Raw genomic sequence first — 19,218 nt, forward strand, 5'->3', positions numbered from 1 at the left:
CTATACAAAATTATACTCAACATTCCTTTCTCAGAACTAGATAAATCCAAACACAAAATAAACAGGAAGGAAGGAGGTGAATAGAATTTCAAAAAAGTTAAAAATGACAGATCTCTGGAGAAAACTGAATAGGGATAGAAAGGGCTATACCTTTTTCTCAGCAGTGCATAAAAACCTCAAAATCAAATGTAGAAAGACAGAAATATTAAATGCATTCTTTTCATATCATAACACAATAAAAATTGCGCTGAATAAAGGGCAGTGTAAAGATGGACTAACAATTACTTAGAAACTAAATAATCTAATCCTAAAGAATAAGTGAGTCAAAGAACAAATTATAGAAACAATAGAGGATACAGGAAGAAGGGAGGGAGAAAAATTTGGAACTCAAAATTTTGTAAAAATGAATGTTAAAGATTGCCTGTACATATAATGGAAAAATAAAATGCTATAAAAAATCCAAAATTTAATTTGATTAAATTTATTGGGGAAACAAAGTATAGACAAAGGTTTTGTTTTTATTGGTCACAAATATTTATTACCATTTCTTGAAAGGATGAGAATGATGCAGTTTAGGTGATATGCCTGGGAGGAAAAAAAAAAGAGTTTTCTTTTAAAGTGGGAGTTCTTTAGAAATTACATTACAGGAAAATTTAAAGAAAAAAAACCTGAATGCAACACCTCAAAGATCCTTTGCATGTGTAGATGTAAGTAAAGTAACATTGATTTGATCAGTATGGTAAAATTCTTAATGTACTATATATATCTTAGGTTAATTCTTAAAATATTAAATTGCCCTCCTCTAGAAATTGTCTTCTTATCATGTTGTATTAGTGGAGGAGTACAATGCAGCAGTCTGAGTTCTGCCAAATATTAGCCATGTGATCTTAAGCAAGTCATTGAACCATTCTCAGCCACAGTTATCTCTTCTGCAAAAAAAAAAAAAAAAAAGTCCTGCCTTGATTGCATTATGGGATTGTTGTTAGGATCATATTGGATGAGGTTTATCCACTTTTACTGTTATTGCTCTAAATTAATGCTTAATTTTATAAATCAAACTTAAATGTAACTATATTAACCCATTATAATACATACATACCTTATAGATCTTGCTCCAAAATATTATTCTTGAAATTAAATTTTTTCATAGGCATCACTAGTCATCAAAATGACAACATTCATTTCTTGCTATGTAAGTCGGTTGAGTCAGATCACGATGTTTATTTGAAAATACTTTACTGGAGGCAAAGTAATCTCGTTGATGCTGTACCTCAAATTGCAAACTATCCCTTTCATTTTCTACTGTTCTTAAATAGTTTTCTAAAAGGACCTTGTCTTCAGTTAGCCTACTGATATTCTTTGCAAATTTTAGATTTTCTTGAGTATGCTTCTTTAGTTCTTCTTTTAATACTTGATTATCTGACTGAAGACTCTTAACCATTTTGGATAATTTGTCACATTCCTTGCCCATTTCAGACATGCCACTCTTAAAAAAGCTGACTTTGGATTTTGCATTTTGAAGTTCTGCTTGAAACTTCTCTTTCGCATCACATTGGTAGGCTTGGATTTTTTCAACCTCTTTCTCTATTCTCTGTCTGGCAGCTGCAGATTCCTGTAATGTGGCTTCAAGATTAAGCTTTTCATTTTCAGCACTCTGTATCATTTGAAGAAGTGACTCTTGATCAGATTTTGTTGATCTCTCTTTTTCTTTTAGTTGCAGTATCTCCAAACGACTTCCTTTTAGTTCATTTTCAAGTGAGCTGTTTTCTTTTTGAAGTTGGCATACTTTTCTTTCCAGCATCTGTTTATCATTTTGTAACACTGAAGTATTTGTTTTCAGAGATTCTAGTTCCACTGTCAATCGATTCACTTCATGATTGACAAGAATCATATCATTCTGAGTTTTCTCTTCTCTAATTTTTAATTGATTTATTAAGTCAGTCATGTGTTGTATCTCCAAACAGAGTTGGCCATTATTTTCTTCTAGAATTTTACTTACATTTTGGAGTTCAGTATACTTCCGTATTATTCTTTTCAGTTCAATAATACATTCTTTATTATCTTCTTCTGCTTTACTTAACTTAGCCTGAATGGTTTTCTTGTCTTCACCCAAGTCCTTAAGTTGATTTTGATATGTTGAATTTTTCTGCATCAGAAACTGTATGGTATAAACCATGGGTTTTATTTTTGTCTTTAGGTCAAGATTTTCATTTTCTAGTTCTAGTACTTTCTTCTGTACTTCCATAGATTCTTTTAGATAATTCTCTAAATACTGTATTTTTGCAACATATTGATCAGTTACAGGGTTGATTTTTGATGACTTCTCATTTTCAAGCTTTAGTGATCCTTGATATAACTCAAATAGTTGCTTTTCTTTATCTTTCATTTCACGTTCTGTTTGGTCAATTAATGATGATGTATCTTTTGGATTGCTGTGATCCAATTGTAAATATTCAATAATGTCAGTATTAGGAACTTCCCTATTATTTTTCTCACTCTTTACTTCATTTTGTATAGTGATATGGTTAAAATTTGCTGTAGTGTCATTCTCAGGTAAGCTTTGACAGTTCTGACAATAATTAGTACAAAATTTTGACATTGTTTCCCCTAGTGGAATCAATTTGTTTACTAATGCTTCTAATTCTGAAATTCTGCTTGATTTTATTTCCTCATTTAATTCACCATCTATATTTTCTTTCTTAATAGAGTCATTTTTTTCCAATTTTGAAGACAATGGGATATTTGAACCATTACATTGAGCATCTGTAGCAATCTTTAGCATATGAAGTTCATTTGCAAGAGCTAGTTCCCTTTCATGTGATCTTTGAAGCTCATCTTTCATTTTTTTGATAGAATGGCAAACATCTTCTAAGTTTCCACCAAATTCTTCTTTGAGAAAAGGCATGGTACTTTTAGATTCAATTGGAAAAGCTGTATTGGCAGAAGATAGACCTTGATCTATGTAAGGTAGAAAACTATAAAAGTCACTGAAATTCTTGAGTAAGCTTGATTTTTCTAAAGTGTTCATATTTGGGCTTGAAGTTGATCTATTTGTTTGATTTTTCAAAGGTGATACATTCTTGGAAGTAGCCTGGGATGGAGTAGTTACACCTTGGGAGACACCATTGCCAGTGACAGAATTGAATTTTTCTCCCACAGAACGAATAATGCTGAACTCCTCAAAAAGATTAATTTTCTCCTTAGGAAGGGTTTCTTCTGTATTCTCTGTAGACTGACAGAAAGAGCATGCTATGAAGGGCTCTAAGATAATATTTTGTGGGGAATTTGTGTGAAAAATCAATACAGGCATTTATCCAATTCCTCAATTCTATTCTTATAGCATAAAAGCCTAATGAAAAAGTGACCTAACTCATCTAGAAAAGGGAAGGAATAATATTACAGAAGCATAATTTTGTGGACATCTTAATAGGTTACTGATATGACAGACACAAATGAAACCATTATTTCCTTTATGTTCTACACTCTGATTCAAACAGCTTCCCACTTCATATCAGCCAAACCATCTCCCTTTCTTTCATTCAAAACACCATGCAAATTTTCTATCCACTAGAAAATGTTCTCCAACTAACAAGGGGAACCAGAAAATAGGGAAAGATCAAGCATTTCCTTAAGGCAACAATGGAAAACTCTCCTTGTCCTGGCTTTTTGGAAAATTCTAAAGCACAGAAGGATACGTTGACTGTTGGCTGACTAATCTTATTGTCTCTCACTACAGCTAAAAGGAATAAATTGTTATTATTTGTGTTTGTGTTTGGTCCCACATTTTAGGAAGTCACAGGGAATGCGAGTGTGAGAAGAGCAATGGGAATAACTTGCCTAGGAAAAAGGAATGTTTAGTTGTCTACTGTGAGTCAATATACACTACCACATGATGACAACCACAGGTAGCAGCATATGGTAATCAGTCCTGCTTTGAATGTGGGTTCACTTTGTGCACTAGATTAGCTGGGGAGCCCTGAGCAAGTCACAAAATTTTTCTGAGCTTCAGTTTCTTTCTCTTAAAAATGGGGATAAGAATTAATGCCCATTTTCCAGGGCTGTTGCCAGGATGCTTCGCAAACCTTAATATACCATATACTCATATCATGTGAATGATGAAGAAAATAGAAAGAAGGAAAAATTAATTAGGACTGTCATAGAAAATAGAAATTTCAACGATGCCTTAAATTTTTTCTTCACCTACAAAAAATTTCCTTGAAGGAGAATGATGACTACATGATTTCTATTTTACCTGAAACCAAAACAAGAGGGAACTAATTTAAATTGAAGTGTAAAAAAGAGTTGGATTTAAGGAAAGATTTTTTGGTCAGTCCAAGTCCTAAAACATTACGGATCTGAAAAAGGATGTGGAATTCTTCAGGAGGAGAAAGCTTTGCATTTCCAGCTGCTTGCTGTCCTGTTGGCAGCTTAAACCCAGTTTGTCCAACACCGTCTTTTCCCTAAACCTTCCAGCTTCCTCATTTCTATTGGTAGCTTCATCTAGACTTGAAACTTCCAAGTCATCTGATGACTTTTCTTTCTGTCACTGATCCCTCTTTTTAATCAGATATCAAATCATTCAATTTTTTTCATATTTCTTTCATCCATCATTAGTAATGCCGTCACTTGAGGCCAGGCTTTCCTCGCCTCTTATCTACACTCCTATAACAGCTTCCTAAGTGGTCTCTCTGCCTCCAGGCTCTTCCCCTCTCTGATCTTTCACATACTTGACAAAATATTCTTCCTAAGGCTGATGATCATGTTACTTCCCTCCTCAAAAATGTTCAGGAGTTCCTTACTGCCTATAGAACAGAATAAACTTCTCAGCTCCAGCTCCTCCACAATATGATTCCGATCAACCTTTTCAACTCTATTTCACCTTACCCCCCTGTATCCCTTGATATTCCAACCAAACTGGAACTAACTAACTGGAACCCCAAACTGACACACTGTCCGTATCATCTGTATGTGTTCATGCAGGCCAGTTACCCCTGAAATTCATCTCCTCCCTTCAGGAGCCACGTACTTCCTCCTCCCTGAGCTCTGTCTGACGTTTTCACTATTCCCTCATAGGACCCGCAAATGTTGTGTCTCCATCTTTCCTTTATTACCCTTCTTTGTTATTTTCCCCAAGTAGAATGTAACTTTCTGGAAGGAAAGTAATCTTTTACTTTCTTTTTGTACTGTCAGTGCTTTGAACATAGTAGTAGGGACAGAATAAATGCTGAATTTCTGATTTGCTTTATTTAGGAAAGCAAACCTCAATATTGTTCATCTATTACCCATTCCTCAACAATGCTGCATAAAAACATAACTAAGATGTTTGGGTTCAGGAGTAAAATGATCAGAAAAATAAATCTTTCATTGGAAAAAGAGACCGCTAACAAAATGCAGGGTCTACATTGTAGTTACATTTATAGAGAAAAAAAATGGATAGAGGCAATATCCTACTTTGCTGTAGATCTATCTGGTTTGTTTTCTCATTTTTCTAATAGAGATGAGATTCAAATAAATCTCAATAATCTGAGTGACTGATCTTTAGTAGTAAATAATTCCTGCAACTTCGTGTTTAACTGAAGTGGACCTTCTATGGAAATGAAATGTTTTATGGAGTCTCAAAGACTGAAAATAATTATTATTCACTTAATAGCAGTTGAGAGTAAATTGAAAGCTACCTCTTGAATAATTTCTGGATTTTTTACTTGGGGTTTTTTACATCTTGCATAGATTATTCAGGCAATTGCTATGCTCATAATACACATACACACATACACATACACACAAACCCAACAAACCAAAACCCTCAATTTTTTATATCTAGTTATAAAGGCAGCTGGTCAAATCTATGACTGAGATTAATGAAAATTGTAACGTGAGACTGCCATCAATTTTGATTGTGTTTACATATACAAAGGCTCCAAGGCCTACTCTTAATATTGCTTTTTGTCAGACAGATCAGAACATTCTAGCTATACTGTACAATAATCACTGGAAGTTTGGTAGTACTAGTTGCTCAGATTATGCCACCATTTATATATACCACATAAGGGGGCAGCTAGGTGGTGCAGTGGATAGAGCACTAGTGCAGGAGTCAGGAGGACCTGAGTTCAAATCCCATCTCAGCCACTTGACACTTATGAGCTGTGTGACCTTGGGCAAGTCACTTAACCCCAATTGCCTCATCCTGGGTTATCTCCAGACATCCTGATGAATATCTGGTCACTGGATTCAGATGACTTTGGAGGAGAAGTGAGGCTGGTGACTTGCACAGCCCTCCCTCACCCAAAACCAAGTCAAGTGCAAGTCATGTCATCATTTCTTTGATGGTACAGTCTTCTTCGGCAACAAAGGAAGAACATACATACCACATAAACTGAACTGATTGGAACTAACTGCTACAATTTGTCCTTGGAAATATTTTACTTCTGCATCTGTACACAGTCTTTGCTCCCATTTGGTATCATACTCAATATTAAAGGTAATAAAGGAAATGAACATCAGGAAAGTGTTTTCAGGAAGTAGAAGCCAGCTAACTCTGAATAGTTTAGAGTTTGCCACTCCTACCACCAACCCTTCAGTTTGGGAAATATGACTTTGGCTTTCAGAGGTCATTGTCTTTTTAACATCTAGTTACAAAAGCAACTGGTCAAATCTGGAAACAAGATTAATGAAAATTGTTAAATGAAGCTGCCAGCTGCTGACCTTAAGAGATACTACAGTCACAGAAGGGCAGTTAGGTGGTACAATGGATAGAGTGCAGGGCCTAAAGTCAGGAGGATGAGTTCAAACCCAGTCTCAGACACTTCCTAGCTGTGTGACTGCACATGTCACTTAACCCTGTTTGCTAGTTCCTCATCTCTAATATGAGCTGGAGAAGGAAATGGCAAACCACTGCAGTGTCTCTGCCAAGAAACCCCGAAAGGGGTCACAGAAAGTCGAGTGCCACTTAAATGACACAACAGCATCAATGACACGGTCATAAAAGGTTATTCCCACATCAGGGCAGGTGAGTTTAGACATGCCCTGGGTATCTACTCATGACCTAAAGTCTCATTAGACTCAGTCACATATTTGGCCAGCTGCTTCCCTACCTACATGTCAAGATGTAACAAAGACTGTGGCCTCAAGAATATGCTACGGTCATATTTCTTAATTGAAAGGGGGTTAGGACCTCCAGACAAATCTTCAGATTGGGAAAACTCTCAAATAAGTCCCCTCAGTAAACTCGAGGGCACGAACTGTTTTGTCTTTACAGCAGCACAATGCCGTGCATGTAATAGGATTGTTGGACACTTGATTATAGGATTCATTCTAGGGCTCCTATCCACTCAGATAAAAATCAAGTCTGATCCCCTGGGCTGGCAAGGTTGTACCTAAGAATGGACTCACCTGCTTTAAGGTCTTTTGGCCTTGACTGTCCTTGGATAATATTCTGACAGTTTGTTCTTCCTATTAAGAAGGAGAGAATCAAGGTGAAAGTGACTAGTGAAACAACATTGGCAGACAATTTTCTGAAGTTCCAAAAAGCATACAGAAATTATTTGAAGCAAAAACCTACCGTAACTTTCTCAACAGATTTCTTGGTTGCCTTTTCTGTTCCAAACTGTGGACTCTCTAAATCAATAATACTTTTATTCAATATTTCACTAATTTCAGATTGTACCTTAAAAAGGTAGATAGAAAATTTTTGAGTTTTAATTCAGAATCAGATAATTATGGCTATGCAAGAACACTGTTTATAATTACAGTTTTGAAGGACATCTTTAAAATTGTAGTTCATAAACAATTATTCCCTTCAAATGAAAGAACGTAAATTGCAAAACAATTTCCAAATAACTTTTCCCTTAAATGTTTTGTTTACAAAATGAGTAAGACTTTATTTATGCAATGTTAAATTTTTATTAAGTCAAACTTTTTTTGGATATTCAGTTTTTAGAAAATGTTTTTATTGTTTTAGAATAAATACGTTAAAGGCACAATTTAGCACTGGATGGGACTAAGCATTCTTCTATTCCTTATCTTTGATGTCCTCTTTAATGAGATCTTAGGGCAAAGATAGCACCATGAACATGGTTTTTTATTTGTTTGTTTTTATTAATGCTGGAATATCTGTGCTCTTAATTCCAAAGTGACATAAGAGCTATTTCAATGTAACTGAGAAAGCTTAAGACAAGAATTGTGGTCTAGGATCTAGATGCCACAGTTTATTTTGGACGTTAATTTCCAACTTGATGATTGTTCCATTGAGAAACTAGAAAGTTTCAGATGCTCAGATGATGAGAGGGACATATTTAGAACTGCAAGGGGTCTTAGAGGTTACCTAGTCTAAACCTCCCCCACCCATTGTAAAGATGAGAAAACTGAGGTTAATTGTAGTTAGATGACTTGCCCAAGATTGTACATGTTATAAGAGGGAGAGTTGGATTCTACATCCAGGTCCAGCTCCCTTCACACTGTACTACACTGACAACATTTTATATCTGAACAAAATAACAGAGGACTTAGAAAATTAGGGAAAAATAGAAAAAACAGTATACCATGCTAACATTTTGTAAAGTTTGCATGCGGAGAGCCTGAAATGATTCCAGTTGATGTTGCAGGGCCTGTAATTAATTAAAATGAGGATCAAAATTAAATTTCTTCTAGATATAAACCACATACTTGAAGTTAGAGGGGAACTTTAAGATGATCTAGTCCAACCCCATCATTTAACAAGGAAACTGAGTCTCATCGAGGATAAGTGAATATAGTTTAAGGTCACCTGGGAGTGAAGAGCAGAGCTGGACCTTACATCCACATTCTTCTGACTCCAAGCCTAGTACACTTCCCAGTTTCAGAAGTGATCGGTTTATTTATACTGATCATCTATTTGTACAGTATTTATACAAATCATTTATATTGATAAATAAGTAAAGGCTAAAAGTTGGCTGTTGGTGAGTCAGGGACAACACTCAGGCCACTGAGTCTCCATAACCGTGATTAATTGATTATTAAGCATTTGTTAAGAGCTTACTGTATGTCAGCTCCTGTGACCAGAAATACAAAGACACAAACTAAACATCCCTACCCTTAAGGAACTTAAATCATACAAAAAAGAAATAATGCAAATCAAATACAAAGTAACCCTGGAGGGAGGCACCAGAACGGCTTCTCACTCTAAGCGGTACTTAAACAGAGACTCAAAAACAACTAAGGGCTCCAAGAAGCAGGGGTAATGAGCAGAACATTCTAGAATGGAGAACGGCCAATGAAAAGGCTTGGAGACAGATAGGTAATGGAGTGTTGTAGGACAGCAAGTAAAGATATGCCAGTGTGGCTAGACCATAGAATGCATGGAAAGGAGTAATGGGAAATACTGCAAAGATTAGATGGGGAAAAGTTGTGAGGAGCTTCAAATGCCAGAGTAGTTTATATTTGATCCTAGAAGGAACAGAAAGCAGCTTGAATATATTCATCCTGGCAATGGTGTGGAGGCTGGATTTGGGTGGGGGGTAGAACAGACTGAAGACTTAAGGGCTGAGACACTCAACAGGAGGCTAATAGTGAGGACCTAAATGAAGGTGGTGGCTGTGTGAGCAGACAGAAGAAGGTATTAGAGATTGTAGAGATATAAACGACAAGATTTGGCAACTGATGAACTATGTGAGGTGAAGGAGAATACGGGCTCAAAGATGACATCACAGTTGTATAACTAAGTGACTAGAAGAATTATGGTACCCTTAACAGTGACAGGTAAGTTTGAAAATGAGGAGGATTTGTGTGGAAAGATCATGATCGATAGGGGACATCCACTTTCAGGTAGTTTGTGAAGTGGGACTGGAGCTTAGGATGTACAGTGATGGATACATAAATCTGAAAATAATCGGCTCAGATAATAAATGAATCCATAGACACTGAAGGGATCACCAAGTGTGAAAGAGTGTAGAGAGAAAGAAGAGGAGGGCCCAGGGCAGAGCCTTGGAGAACACTTACAATGAGCAGATGTGATATGAATAACAATCCAGCAAAGAATAAGAAAGTATAGACACGTAGGAAAAAAAAAAGAGAAATCACAGAGAGAGCAGTGCCATGGAAACCCAGAGAGAGAAGAGTATATAAGTGGAGAAAGTGGACAACAGTATCAAATGTTGCAGAGGTCAAGGAAGACTGATGAAAAGGCTATTAGATTTCACATTTAAAAAGATCATTGTTGACTTTGGAGAAAGCCATTTCAGCTTAGTAATGGTTCTGAAGCCAGACTGAAGAGCACTAAGAAAGAGAGAAGTTGAGACACTGAATGTTGACTACTTTATTTAGGAGTCTGGATGAAGATGAATAAACGATATAGGATATTTTCTAATGGGGATGTTAGGGTCTAATACTGCTTTCTTGAGGATGGGGGAGATGCAAGTGTTTATGGTCAGCAGAGAATGAACAGACTGAAGATTAGAAAGAAAAAAAAGATGGAATGATAGAGGTGGGGCTATCTGTTGGAAAGGATGGGAGTGATGGGATCAAGGGTATACCTGAAGAGAGCCTGGCCTTGAGAAGGAGAAGGACTATCAAAGTAAAGATGGAACTAGTGGTGAATCCACTCAAGGGCTCATGAGGTGAGAAAGACAGAAAAAGAGAAAGTTCTCAAAGAATAACATTTTTCTCTAAAGTATAAGACAGTTCTCAACCATAAGAAAACAGGGGTTCTGTGGGAGTTTGGAAGAAAGAATATCTGGCTTTCTTTCCCTTCTCTTGAGATGGCCGACAAAAAGCCCCCAAAGGAAAAGAAGATCAGAAAGAAAAAAAGGAAAAATAACAAAAAGGAAGACATGGCCTTGAAAGCATTGCCGTCGGAACCTGGCGGAACCCAGTCCTGGCCTGAGAGATAAGTAGATACTCCAGGTCTGCCATGTATTCCTGGTGAGTCATTTACAAGTAAAAATATGCTGCACCAAAACCTGGAGTGAAAGGAAAAAGAAACAGAAGGTGCCTGCTACTATCTTAAAGCCAGCTGGTGGTGATAAGAATGGAGGAACCTGTATGGTCAAGATTTGAAAAAGGCTCAGGTATTACCCTGAGGATGTACCTAGAAAGCTACTAAGTCATGGCAAAAAAGCCCTTCAGCCAGCATGTGAAGAGACTTCTACACCAGGCACCGTTCTGATGATGTTCATTCATCAGCCATCACAGCAGCAAGCAAGTGGTTTTCCTGAAACAGTTGGCTAGTTGGCTTGCTACTGGAGGGTGACTAGCCCTCTGACCATCAACCGTGTTCCTCTGAGAAGGACATCAGAAATTTGTCACTGCCTCCTCTACACCAAGGTTAACCTTTTGGGTGTAAAAATTCGAAATCATCTTACTAATGCTTACTTCAAGAAGAGGCTCCAAAAACCTAGACACCAAGGAGAGATTTTTGACAAGGAAAAAGAGAAATACAATATTATAGAGCAGCGCAAGGCTGATCAGAAAACAGTGGACTCTCAGATCCTGCCCCAAATCAAGAAAACTCCTCAGCTCTGAGGCTATCTGCATTCTGTATTCTTTCTCTCCAATGGAGTCTATCCTCACAAAGTGGTGTTTTAAATGTCTTGCAGAGAACTCATTAAAATATTTGAAATAGCTTTAAAAAATGTCTGAAAGACTGGTAAATGGGATATGAATCAATTAGGGAGGAACAAAAGGATTGCTTTTCTACAATTTTAGGCACAGTCTTGAGATGAGATAGCAAATTTATGGTAATAATGACTGCGGCTGCCTGAGTTCTTCTAACGCCATTTGGCAGCCAAGAACAGCAGTAGAGAAAGCAGAGAGTGGAGGTGTTACAGGATTGGGGATTACTGAACTGTGACTGGCAATAGGATTGTGGAGCAAGTGATTTGAGAACAGAAAACAGCATAGAAGTGAACTGGGTCACTAAACAGGACTAAGAAAGGTGTAGAGTATAGCCAGAACAGGGGGTCAAGGCCTGTAAAAAACTGAGAGGTCATAGTAGGGCAAAGAATACATTTAGTAAAGAATAGGGAGACAAGAATGAGAAGGGACGATTAAAGTTCAGTACTTATGATCACAGAAGTGGTACATTTATGAGTGACGATGGCAAGATCAAGATTTCCATGTGTCTGAAGCAAAAAATAAATAAGAAAATGTTACACATAAATAGAGCTATCTACAAACATATCTAATGCAAATCTTGAAAAAGATTGGTTTTTGAAATAATAGTGTGAAATCGACTCACTTTTAGTGCTGACTGTGGCTGGTTTTGATTTTCTGTTTCTGCTATAGAGGCATGTTCTACAAAGCAAAAATGACAAACTGTAATCTAGCTCTTCTACTGTATTTCATTGCATTTGGGACAGAGAAGAGTCTAATGAATGACCTAAGGATCATGATAAACTTGAAGAGAGAATGAAGAGCCCTGTGGTAGGTATAGGGTAGGTATTCATAATGTACTTGATGCATGACAGCTTTAAAAGAACAACAAGGAAAAACTATTTGAGGTTTTAGTAGTATTTTCTACTTTGACAATGAATTGTTAACATGTGTAACAGATTGGAGACATCACAAAAACACAACTAGAATAATTTGGAAACTTTACTCAAATTTTTAACAATTTTTCTTTTGGTATATTTAAAATATTTTAAAGCTTTAGTCTTTTCATTTATTTCAAGAACTGTCTCACAAATTGCAGAAAACCTAGCCACCTACTTCTGCCTAGGAAAATTGGGCCTGTATTCAGGAATACGTGATAATAGTCAGAGACCTTTGAAGCTAAAATAGCCCGTGGAGATCACCCAGTATCTCAGAGTCCTAGGACATATTTAAGCAATATTCATTCTTTATTGTCAGTCACATGTACAACCCCAAACTAGGCACTGTGGGGAAGGAGCGGGCAAAGTCTCTCTCCTTAAGGAGATTACAATCTAGATGGAAAAAAAAGTGATAAAAAGTAAACAAGCATTTATAAAATAGATGTGCCAGGCTCAGTGCTAAATGCTGGGGATATAAATAAAGGTAACTTCCCCCACTCATATTTCTGCCCTCTTGGGGACAATATACACACCAACAAGGTATAGATCTATAGATTTATATAGACACACAACATATACATACATATATGTACATATAAAAATATATATGTATACATACATATATATATAAAATGATGAATTAGAGCTATTTTAAAAAAGCATACCTAGAGAAAATATACAGTTGTAAAACAAAAATAAAATTTAATGTGTTGAAAACAAAGCAGAAAACAACAGGGTGACTGGTGCCAGGGAAGATTCTGAAAAAACGAAAAGAAAATATTTTGAAATGTTCAGAAAGCCAAAAGACTTGTGCCAGTGACTGGGAGATCCCCGCAGGAGCTGCAGATCGCAGCTTGTCAATGCCTGCACATCCTGCACAATTTGTGTTGAGTGTCTATTCACCCTGCAAGATCAGCCCAGTTTTGTTCCAGTCACATTGACTCTGTGGATAACCTTAACACAGCTTCTCTTGTATAATTCTTCAACTGTAATGTGCGGCAGACTGTTCATCCCTGCCAGGTATCTTTTGATGGCCCTTTAGGTGATTCCACCCTTTAATTTTTTTTTCAAAGACTGTGGTATTCCATGAGTCACAGTCATGTATTTTATATTTAAGTTATAGAGAAAATGACAAAGACCCATTTACACATGCTCCCAAACACCTTAAAGCTTGCCACTAACTATGCCCAACCCAAGCTCTGTTGGATTGTTTTTCTTTCTCCCATGAAGAGACTATCAGGGGACACAGAGGACTATCACTCCTCTCACAAGATGCCAGAGACTGTCAGCAGGGTCCCTTCATACTAAACTTGCACTTCACAGACTAGCAGTAGTTCCCAGAGTCTTGCAGTTTCTCCAGCCAGCTGTTACAGGCAGGGGACACCTGCCCTTTCCAAGCCCTGAAACACACTCTCAGATGCCCTTACTCTCTCCCAGATATCAAGGACCAGACAGCGAATGAATATGCCAAACAATGATCATCAACATTAAAATCCTGATACCCTTCCATGACTAAGTTTGCTGTTTGCCTTTCACCAGGATTCTAAACCCTAACAGAAAATATTGAGATGGAATCCTTGTGCTGAATAAAGCCAGATGATATCATCAGTTTTTAAGTTAATGATTTATGATGAATTTTATTGAACCCTTGTGGTATATTTACAGCACCTGACAAACACGAAGCAGCTAGGGGATGATGTGTACTTCCACTGTTGAGTCCATTATTTTGTTTCTTCCTAAACTGGATACGGGGAGCAAGATGGATTATATGGCCTACAAACAAAAGGAGTGGGTGAGTTGTCCAGTCTAGAAAGTTTAGGAAGAAAAATTCTACCAATCGACCAAGAGATTCTTTGGGGTTAAAAAAAGCCTCTTTTGAAATAAAAGTCACCCTTTAAGAGTAAGCCTCACATACTTTGGCATGAGATAATTTAATTAAATAACCCTGGGGGTCAGTAGAGAATGAAAATATTGTTTGAATAGTAGAACAAGGTACTTTAGATCATCAAAGGACAGGATAAAGGCACAGATCAGTGCAGTATCGGAAACTTGCAAACCTCAACTTTTCCCAGGCCAATTCAGTTTCCCAAGTTTAGACTAGTCTAGTCCAGTCATGTCTCTCCATCTATTACCTGCATTTACTCTACTGGGAAAACAGGATGGAAAGAGAGAAAAAGGAAGAGAAATAAGATACATGTATACGCACTATCCCTCTCACTCTCCTTTATAATCAATATTTGAGGGAAAATTTGAACAAATGCTATCTTGAATGCTGAAAGTCTCCTGCGTTTTTATTTAATATTATCTTACTTTAGGAGAAGGAGCAGATAGAAGGGAGTAAGCATTTACGTGGTGCCTGCTACATGCCAGGCACTTTTAACTGCTTTTACACACTTGTCATTTTATCCTCATGTTGTTGGGTTTTACAGTTTTACCCTATTTTACAGTTGTGCAAACTAAGTCAAACAAAGATTAAGTAACTTGACCAGGGTCACACAGATAGTGTCTGAGGTCAGATTTTGAAATCAGGTCTTCTTTAATCCACCAGATGCTTCATATTTCAATACTTAATATTACATTAAAAGCACTAATTGAAATTAATTTAGGAAAAACTAATTCAGATTAGTTAAGTCTGAAAAAAATTTTACTTTATAAAATTTATAAATTTCTGAAAAATCATGTGTAAATTGAAGTTAGGTCAATTAAATTATATTTTAAATACATTAGAAATTTTTTTTAAAAAAGGAATCACATTGTAAATAATTTTATAAATTAATTATATTTTAAAAATTTTCTTTTAGATTTGCTTATGGTAAGGAATGTCTCTATATCATAGAATCAGATCTGGAAGGGGTGTTGGAGAACATCTTTATCATGGACTCCTTCAGCAGTCTAGTGAAGCCTGTGGACCTTTCTTAGAATATTTTTTATTAAAAAAATACATAGGGTTATAATGGAAACCAAAGGCTTGTGAAAATACATTCATGCATATATTTTTCCCAGATCCAAGTTCACAGACCCCTTGAAATCTTTCCACACCTGTGGACCCCAGGTTGAGAATCTCTAATTTAGTCTATTTCCCTCACTTTACAGAGGAAGACATGGAGGTCCATAGAGGTTAAATGACTCCCCCAAGTGCATTACAAAGCAATAGGCAGCAGATGCTCTGCCCCTAAATTCAGCACTCTTTTCACTGTACTTGGTTGCTTCTTCAATCACTGCTTGATATTTCAAGTGTTAGGTAGTTGTGGAGACACTGAGTGAATAAAGCAACAATAACTTTGCAACTATGATAAGAAAGACTGTCATAGGTTCCACCTTCAGGAATGCTCTACGTTTGCCTAGGCAGGAGTGTGACTTTACACACATGACTACAAGTGGGGTTTACTATCTATGGTTCCCAACAGTCACTGACAAGGAAAAACATTCACAGAAATACTCAGATCTTGGTGACTATCCTTGGGCACAAGAAGGTAGAATTATTTTTGAAAATAGTTCATTCTGATTTCTGCTCTTAATACTAACTTAGTGCTCCAGAAAAATGAATTTAAGCCCTTTAAATGGATATACCCACAAGAAGCCTATAGTGGATACAATGTATATTGTTATGAACTCTTTGTAGCCCAGGGGTGGGGACTTCTAGGTTCTTGGACTCAGTCAAAGAGGTGAACTTGATGATCTAGAGGGCCACAGGTAGCCTCCAAGCCGCAGGTTTCCCACCCTATTGTAGGATCTCACGAAGCCTTCCCAGTCTGGCCTGGAACACAGGAATGCAATCAACTTCAAGGATCCCTCCTAGGCAATTCAAGACATTTAATTCACCTCATAAGACCTATTTCATGCAAATTAAGAGTGGGAACAGAGAGTAAGTCGTACTTAAGATTTAGGAAAACGGTGTTTGGAAAGATGTCGACCAGGTCCTTTCAGAGATGGAAGGAGTGAGGCACACCACTTAATTCCCATGGATTCAATTCACTTGACATGTTTTTACAAAAACTTCGTGACGGCTGCTTAATGCTGCTGATGCTTGCGGGGAGGGATGGGGTGAGGTGGAGAAGTTGTACTTTACCTACCGGCTTTAGATGTCACTGGGACAAGAATGCAAAGGGTGGGGTGGCCCATTAATTCCCCTGGATTCAACTCCCTTAAACGTGCTTGGATAGACCAACAAGTCTAACAGGTATTGGGGATCACCACGACTGAAACACCCAAACAATAAACCTCAAAACAACAAACCACAAAAATAAGCCACCAAGTCGTGACCTATCCGTTTAATGGGCATTGGGGATACAAAGGGGGAGGCCACGTTTGGGGGGCAAGCCCGCTAAGTCCTGCTAAGGTAACAACCGCACAAGCCACCGAGTCCCAGCCCTGGGGGCGCTCGCTTCGGGCTCCGCGCCTTCCAACAGCTTGGTGACCAAAGTCAAAGCAGGCCAAGATGGGTAAGGGGGGGGAGGCGTTCCTACCTGGCTTCAGGGTGGGTTTCCCGGGAATTCCCAAGAAGTCCGGGTGACAAGGATGCGCAGCATCCGTCCTGGCCCCGGGGGGCTCACCGCGGCTCCTGCCACCTCGCAGAGACATTAGGGGAGGGGGCGAGGCCTAAAAAGCCCCGGGAGGGCTGATGTTTACCTTTGGCGTGTCCACTGCTCTCCTTTACCCCCTCTGAATGACTTAGGAGCCTAGGCACAGAAAGGAGAAGAGACCCAACTTCCCTTTTCTGCAGCACCCCAGCAGTCCACTGAGCGCTTTACGGAAAACGAGACCCTCTTTCACCGCGGGGAGGTGGGGGAAGGGGAGGGAATCCCGGCAGCCAGCGCGCTGCGCCGCCACTGGAGGGCGCTGCGGGGCCGCCCGGCGGCGGGGACGGCGGCGGCAGCGGGCCGGAAGGGGGCGCCCGCCGGCGGCTCACGCTCCTCCAAGGAGACCTGCGGGGCGACGCCGGCCTCGGGGTGGCCCGCCAAGACGCGGCCCATGATTATGCTCCCCAGCGCAGCCCTCCCGCGGAAACCCCTGGGAGGCGGGGGAAGGGGAGGGAGGGAAGAGAGGGGGTGAGAGATGCTCGTCCAGGCCTAACTGCCCCGCCGCCCACCCCTCCCCGAGCCGCCCCCTGTCAGCCCTCTCACCCGGGGACATCTCTGTCTCCCCCGGCCCAACCCCGCAACCGCCTATCCCCGCGCATTCCCTCCCTCCGTATCTCCCCGGGGCAGCCCGTTGCCAAGGCGACTCGAGAGCCGTGCAAGTTCCGCGCGCTGGGCCTCACAGCTCTGGGCATGCGCCGCTTGCGCCATGTGGTCTGGGAGTAGGCCGCGGGAGAGCCCCGTTCGAGGCCCATGGGGCTCAGTTTCCATTCCACGCATGCTCCAGGTGCCCCCTTGGGCTGGTTGGGGGCAGGGCGGCGTTTGAGGATTGGCGCTCGCTTCCAGTCTGCGCATGCTCCCTCGTTCTCTGCTGGTGCTGTCTGCATGTTCCCTGGAAGGGGAGGCTGCGGGGGAGGATAGGGGCTGGGCTTCGGGTTCACACCTTGTGGTGGGGCTGGTGTAGTGGTTGGAAGGTTGAAACTATGGGTTCTAATCCCAGGTCTGCAATGCTAGGATTGCCGGGATGTTGGCAAAGGCACCTCACCACCCGAGTCTCAGTTACCCCAACTTTGGGGTGCGTGGGGTGCTCGGGGAGAACTGCTGTGAGGGCTTGCTGAGCCCTTTTCAGGGCTTCTCATCCACCTTTGGTGACCAGCAGGTGTCACCTCTCACCTGTGGTTCTGAGAAGCTGTAACATTCAAATCTACCACCTTCCAACAGCGGGCTGGATCAGGTTAGGGCTGCCAACCCACTGGAGTCAGGAGAACATCTGCCCCAACCATGGGAAGACTTCCCCTGTGGGAATGGGCAGATGAAACAGGTGCTGTGGAGCACTTAGAGCTTGGTCAGATATCGAAGATGCCAAGGTCATCCTCTACGTCCTTTGCCACTGTCAGCCTGAGACCATCCTGCCGCTGGACTTCAATGGCTTTGCAAGAGAGAGTGAGGCTAAGTACGTGGTACAACTCTGCCTCACTTAAATCCAATTCAGGAGCAAGTCAAGACAATGCCATCACATCAACTTCTTTAGTACTCTTGGAAAATGAAGGACTAACAAGCATTTTAAGTCCTGAGGCAGTGCTGGTGTAGAGGCTCTGGAATCAGTGGAGTTGGGTTATGTAACTTGGTGCATGCTCATAGCCCATTTATCAATCCATAGGCTCACTAGGATAACCGGAAACAAGGGAGACTTAGACTTCTCAATGTGACCAATCAAACTTTATCAATCAAAACTTATAAACTAATCTAATAATTGTAGTTATTAGCACAGTTCCTGCCACATAGTAAGTGCTAAATAAAAGTTAAGTTACTCTTATTATTATTCTACAATCATACAAAATTGCCTTGTACTTCTTTTGTGGATAGAGGATGTCCTAAAAGTACCCAACTCATTTTCGGCTTTGATAGCTTATATTTAGCTTTAACGGTATATATTTATTGTTCAGTTGTTTTCAGTCATGCCTGACTCTTTTTGACCCCATTTTGGGTTTTCTTGCCAAGACAAGTTCAAATGTGGCATCAGTCACTCACTAGCTATTAAGACTACTTGACCCTGGGCAAGTCACTTACCCTATATTTGCCTCAGTTTCTTCAACTGTAAAATGAGGATCATAACAACACCTACCTTGCAGGGTTGTCCT

General features: G+C 39.5%; 1 protein-coding gene across 19 annotated transcripts; it reads right to left on the reverse strand.

Moving 5' to 3' along the window:
* Positions 1-465: 465 nt before the first annotated feature.
* CCDC110 (coiled-coil domain containing 110) lies at positions 466-17,847 on the reverse strand. 19 transcript variants are annotated; one of them, XM_072624185.1, is made up of 8 exons: positions 17,624-17,847; positions 17,130-17,179; positions 12,209-12,264; positions 8,547-8,603; positions 7,559-7,663; positions 7,390-7,449; positions 1,100-3,232; positions 466-585 (listed from the first exon to the last, which is right to left on the reverse strand). In XM_072624185.1, exons 1-7 carry the CDS (start codon positions 17,830-17,832, stop codon positions 1,157-1,159), a joined length of 2,613 nt encoding a protein of 870 aa, XP_072480286.1. In that variant the 5' UTR covers positions 17,833-17,847; the 3' UTR covers positions 466-585; positions 1,100-1,156. The 19 variants fall into 19 exon arrangements, with proteins under 19 accessions (XP_072480286.1, XP_072480284.1, XP_072480289.1 ...); XM_072624183.1 differs by having other exon boundaries at positions 8,538-8,603; XM_072624188.1 differs by having other exon boundaries at positions 8,538-8,603; positions 16,967-17,179; positions 17,624-17,721.
* Positions 17,848-19,218: the final 1,371 nt, after the last annotated feature.

The sequence above is a fragment of the Notamacropus eugenii genome, chromosome 7, assembly GCF_028372415.1.
Source record: "Notamacropus eugenii isolate mMacEug1 chromosome 7, mMacEug1.pri_v2, whole genome shotgun sequence".
NCBI lineage: Eukaryota > Metazoa > Chordata > Mammalia > Diprotodontia > Macropodidae > Notamacropus > Notamacropus eugenii.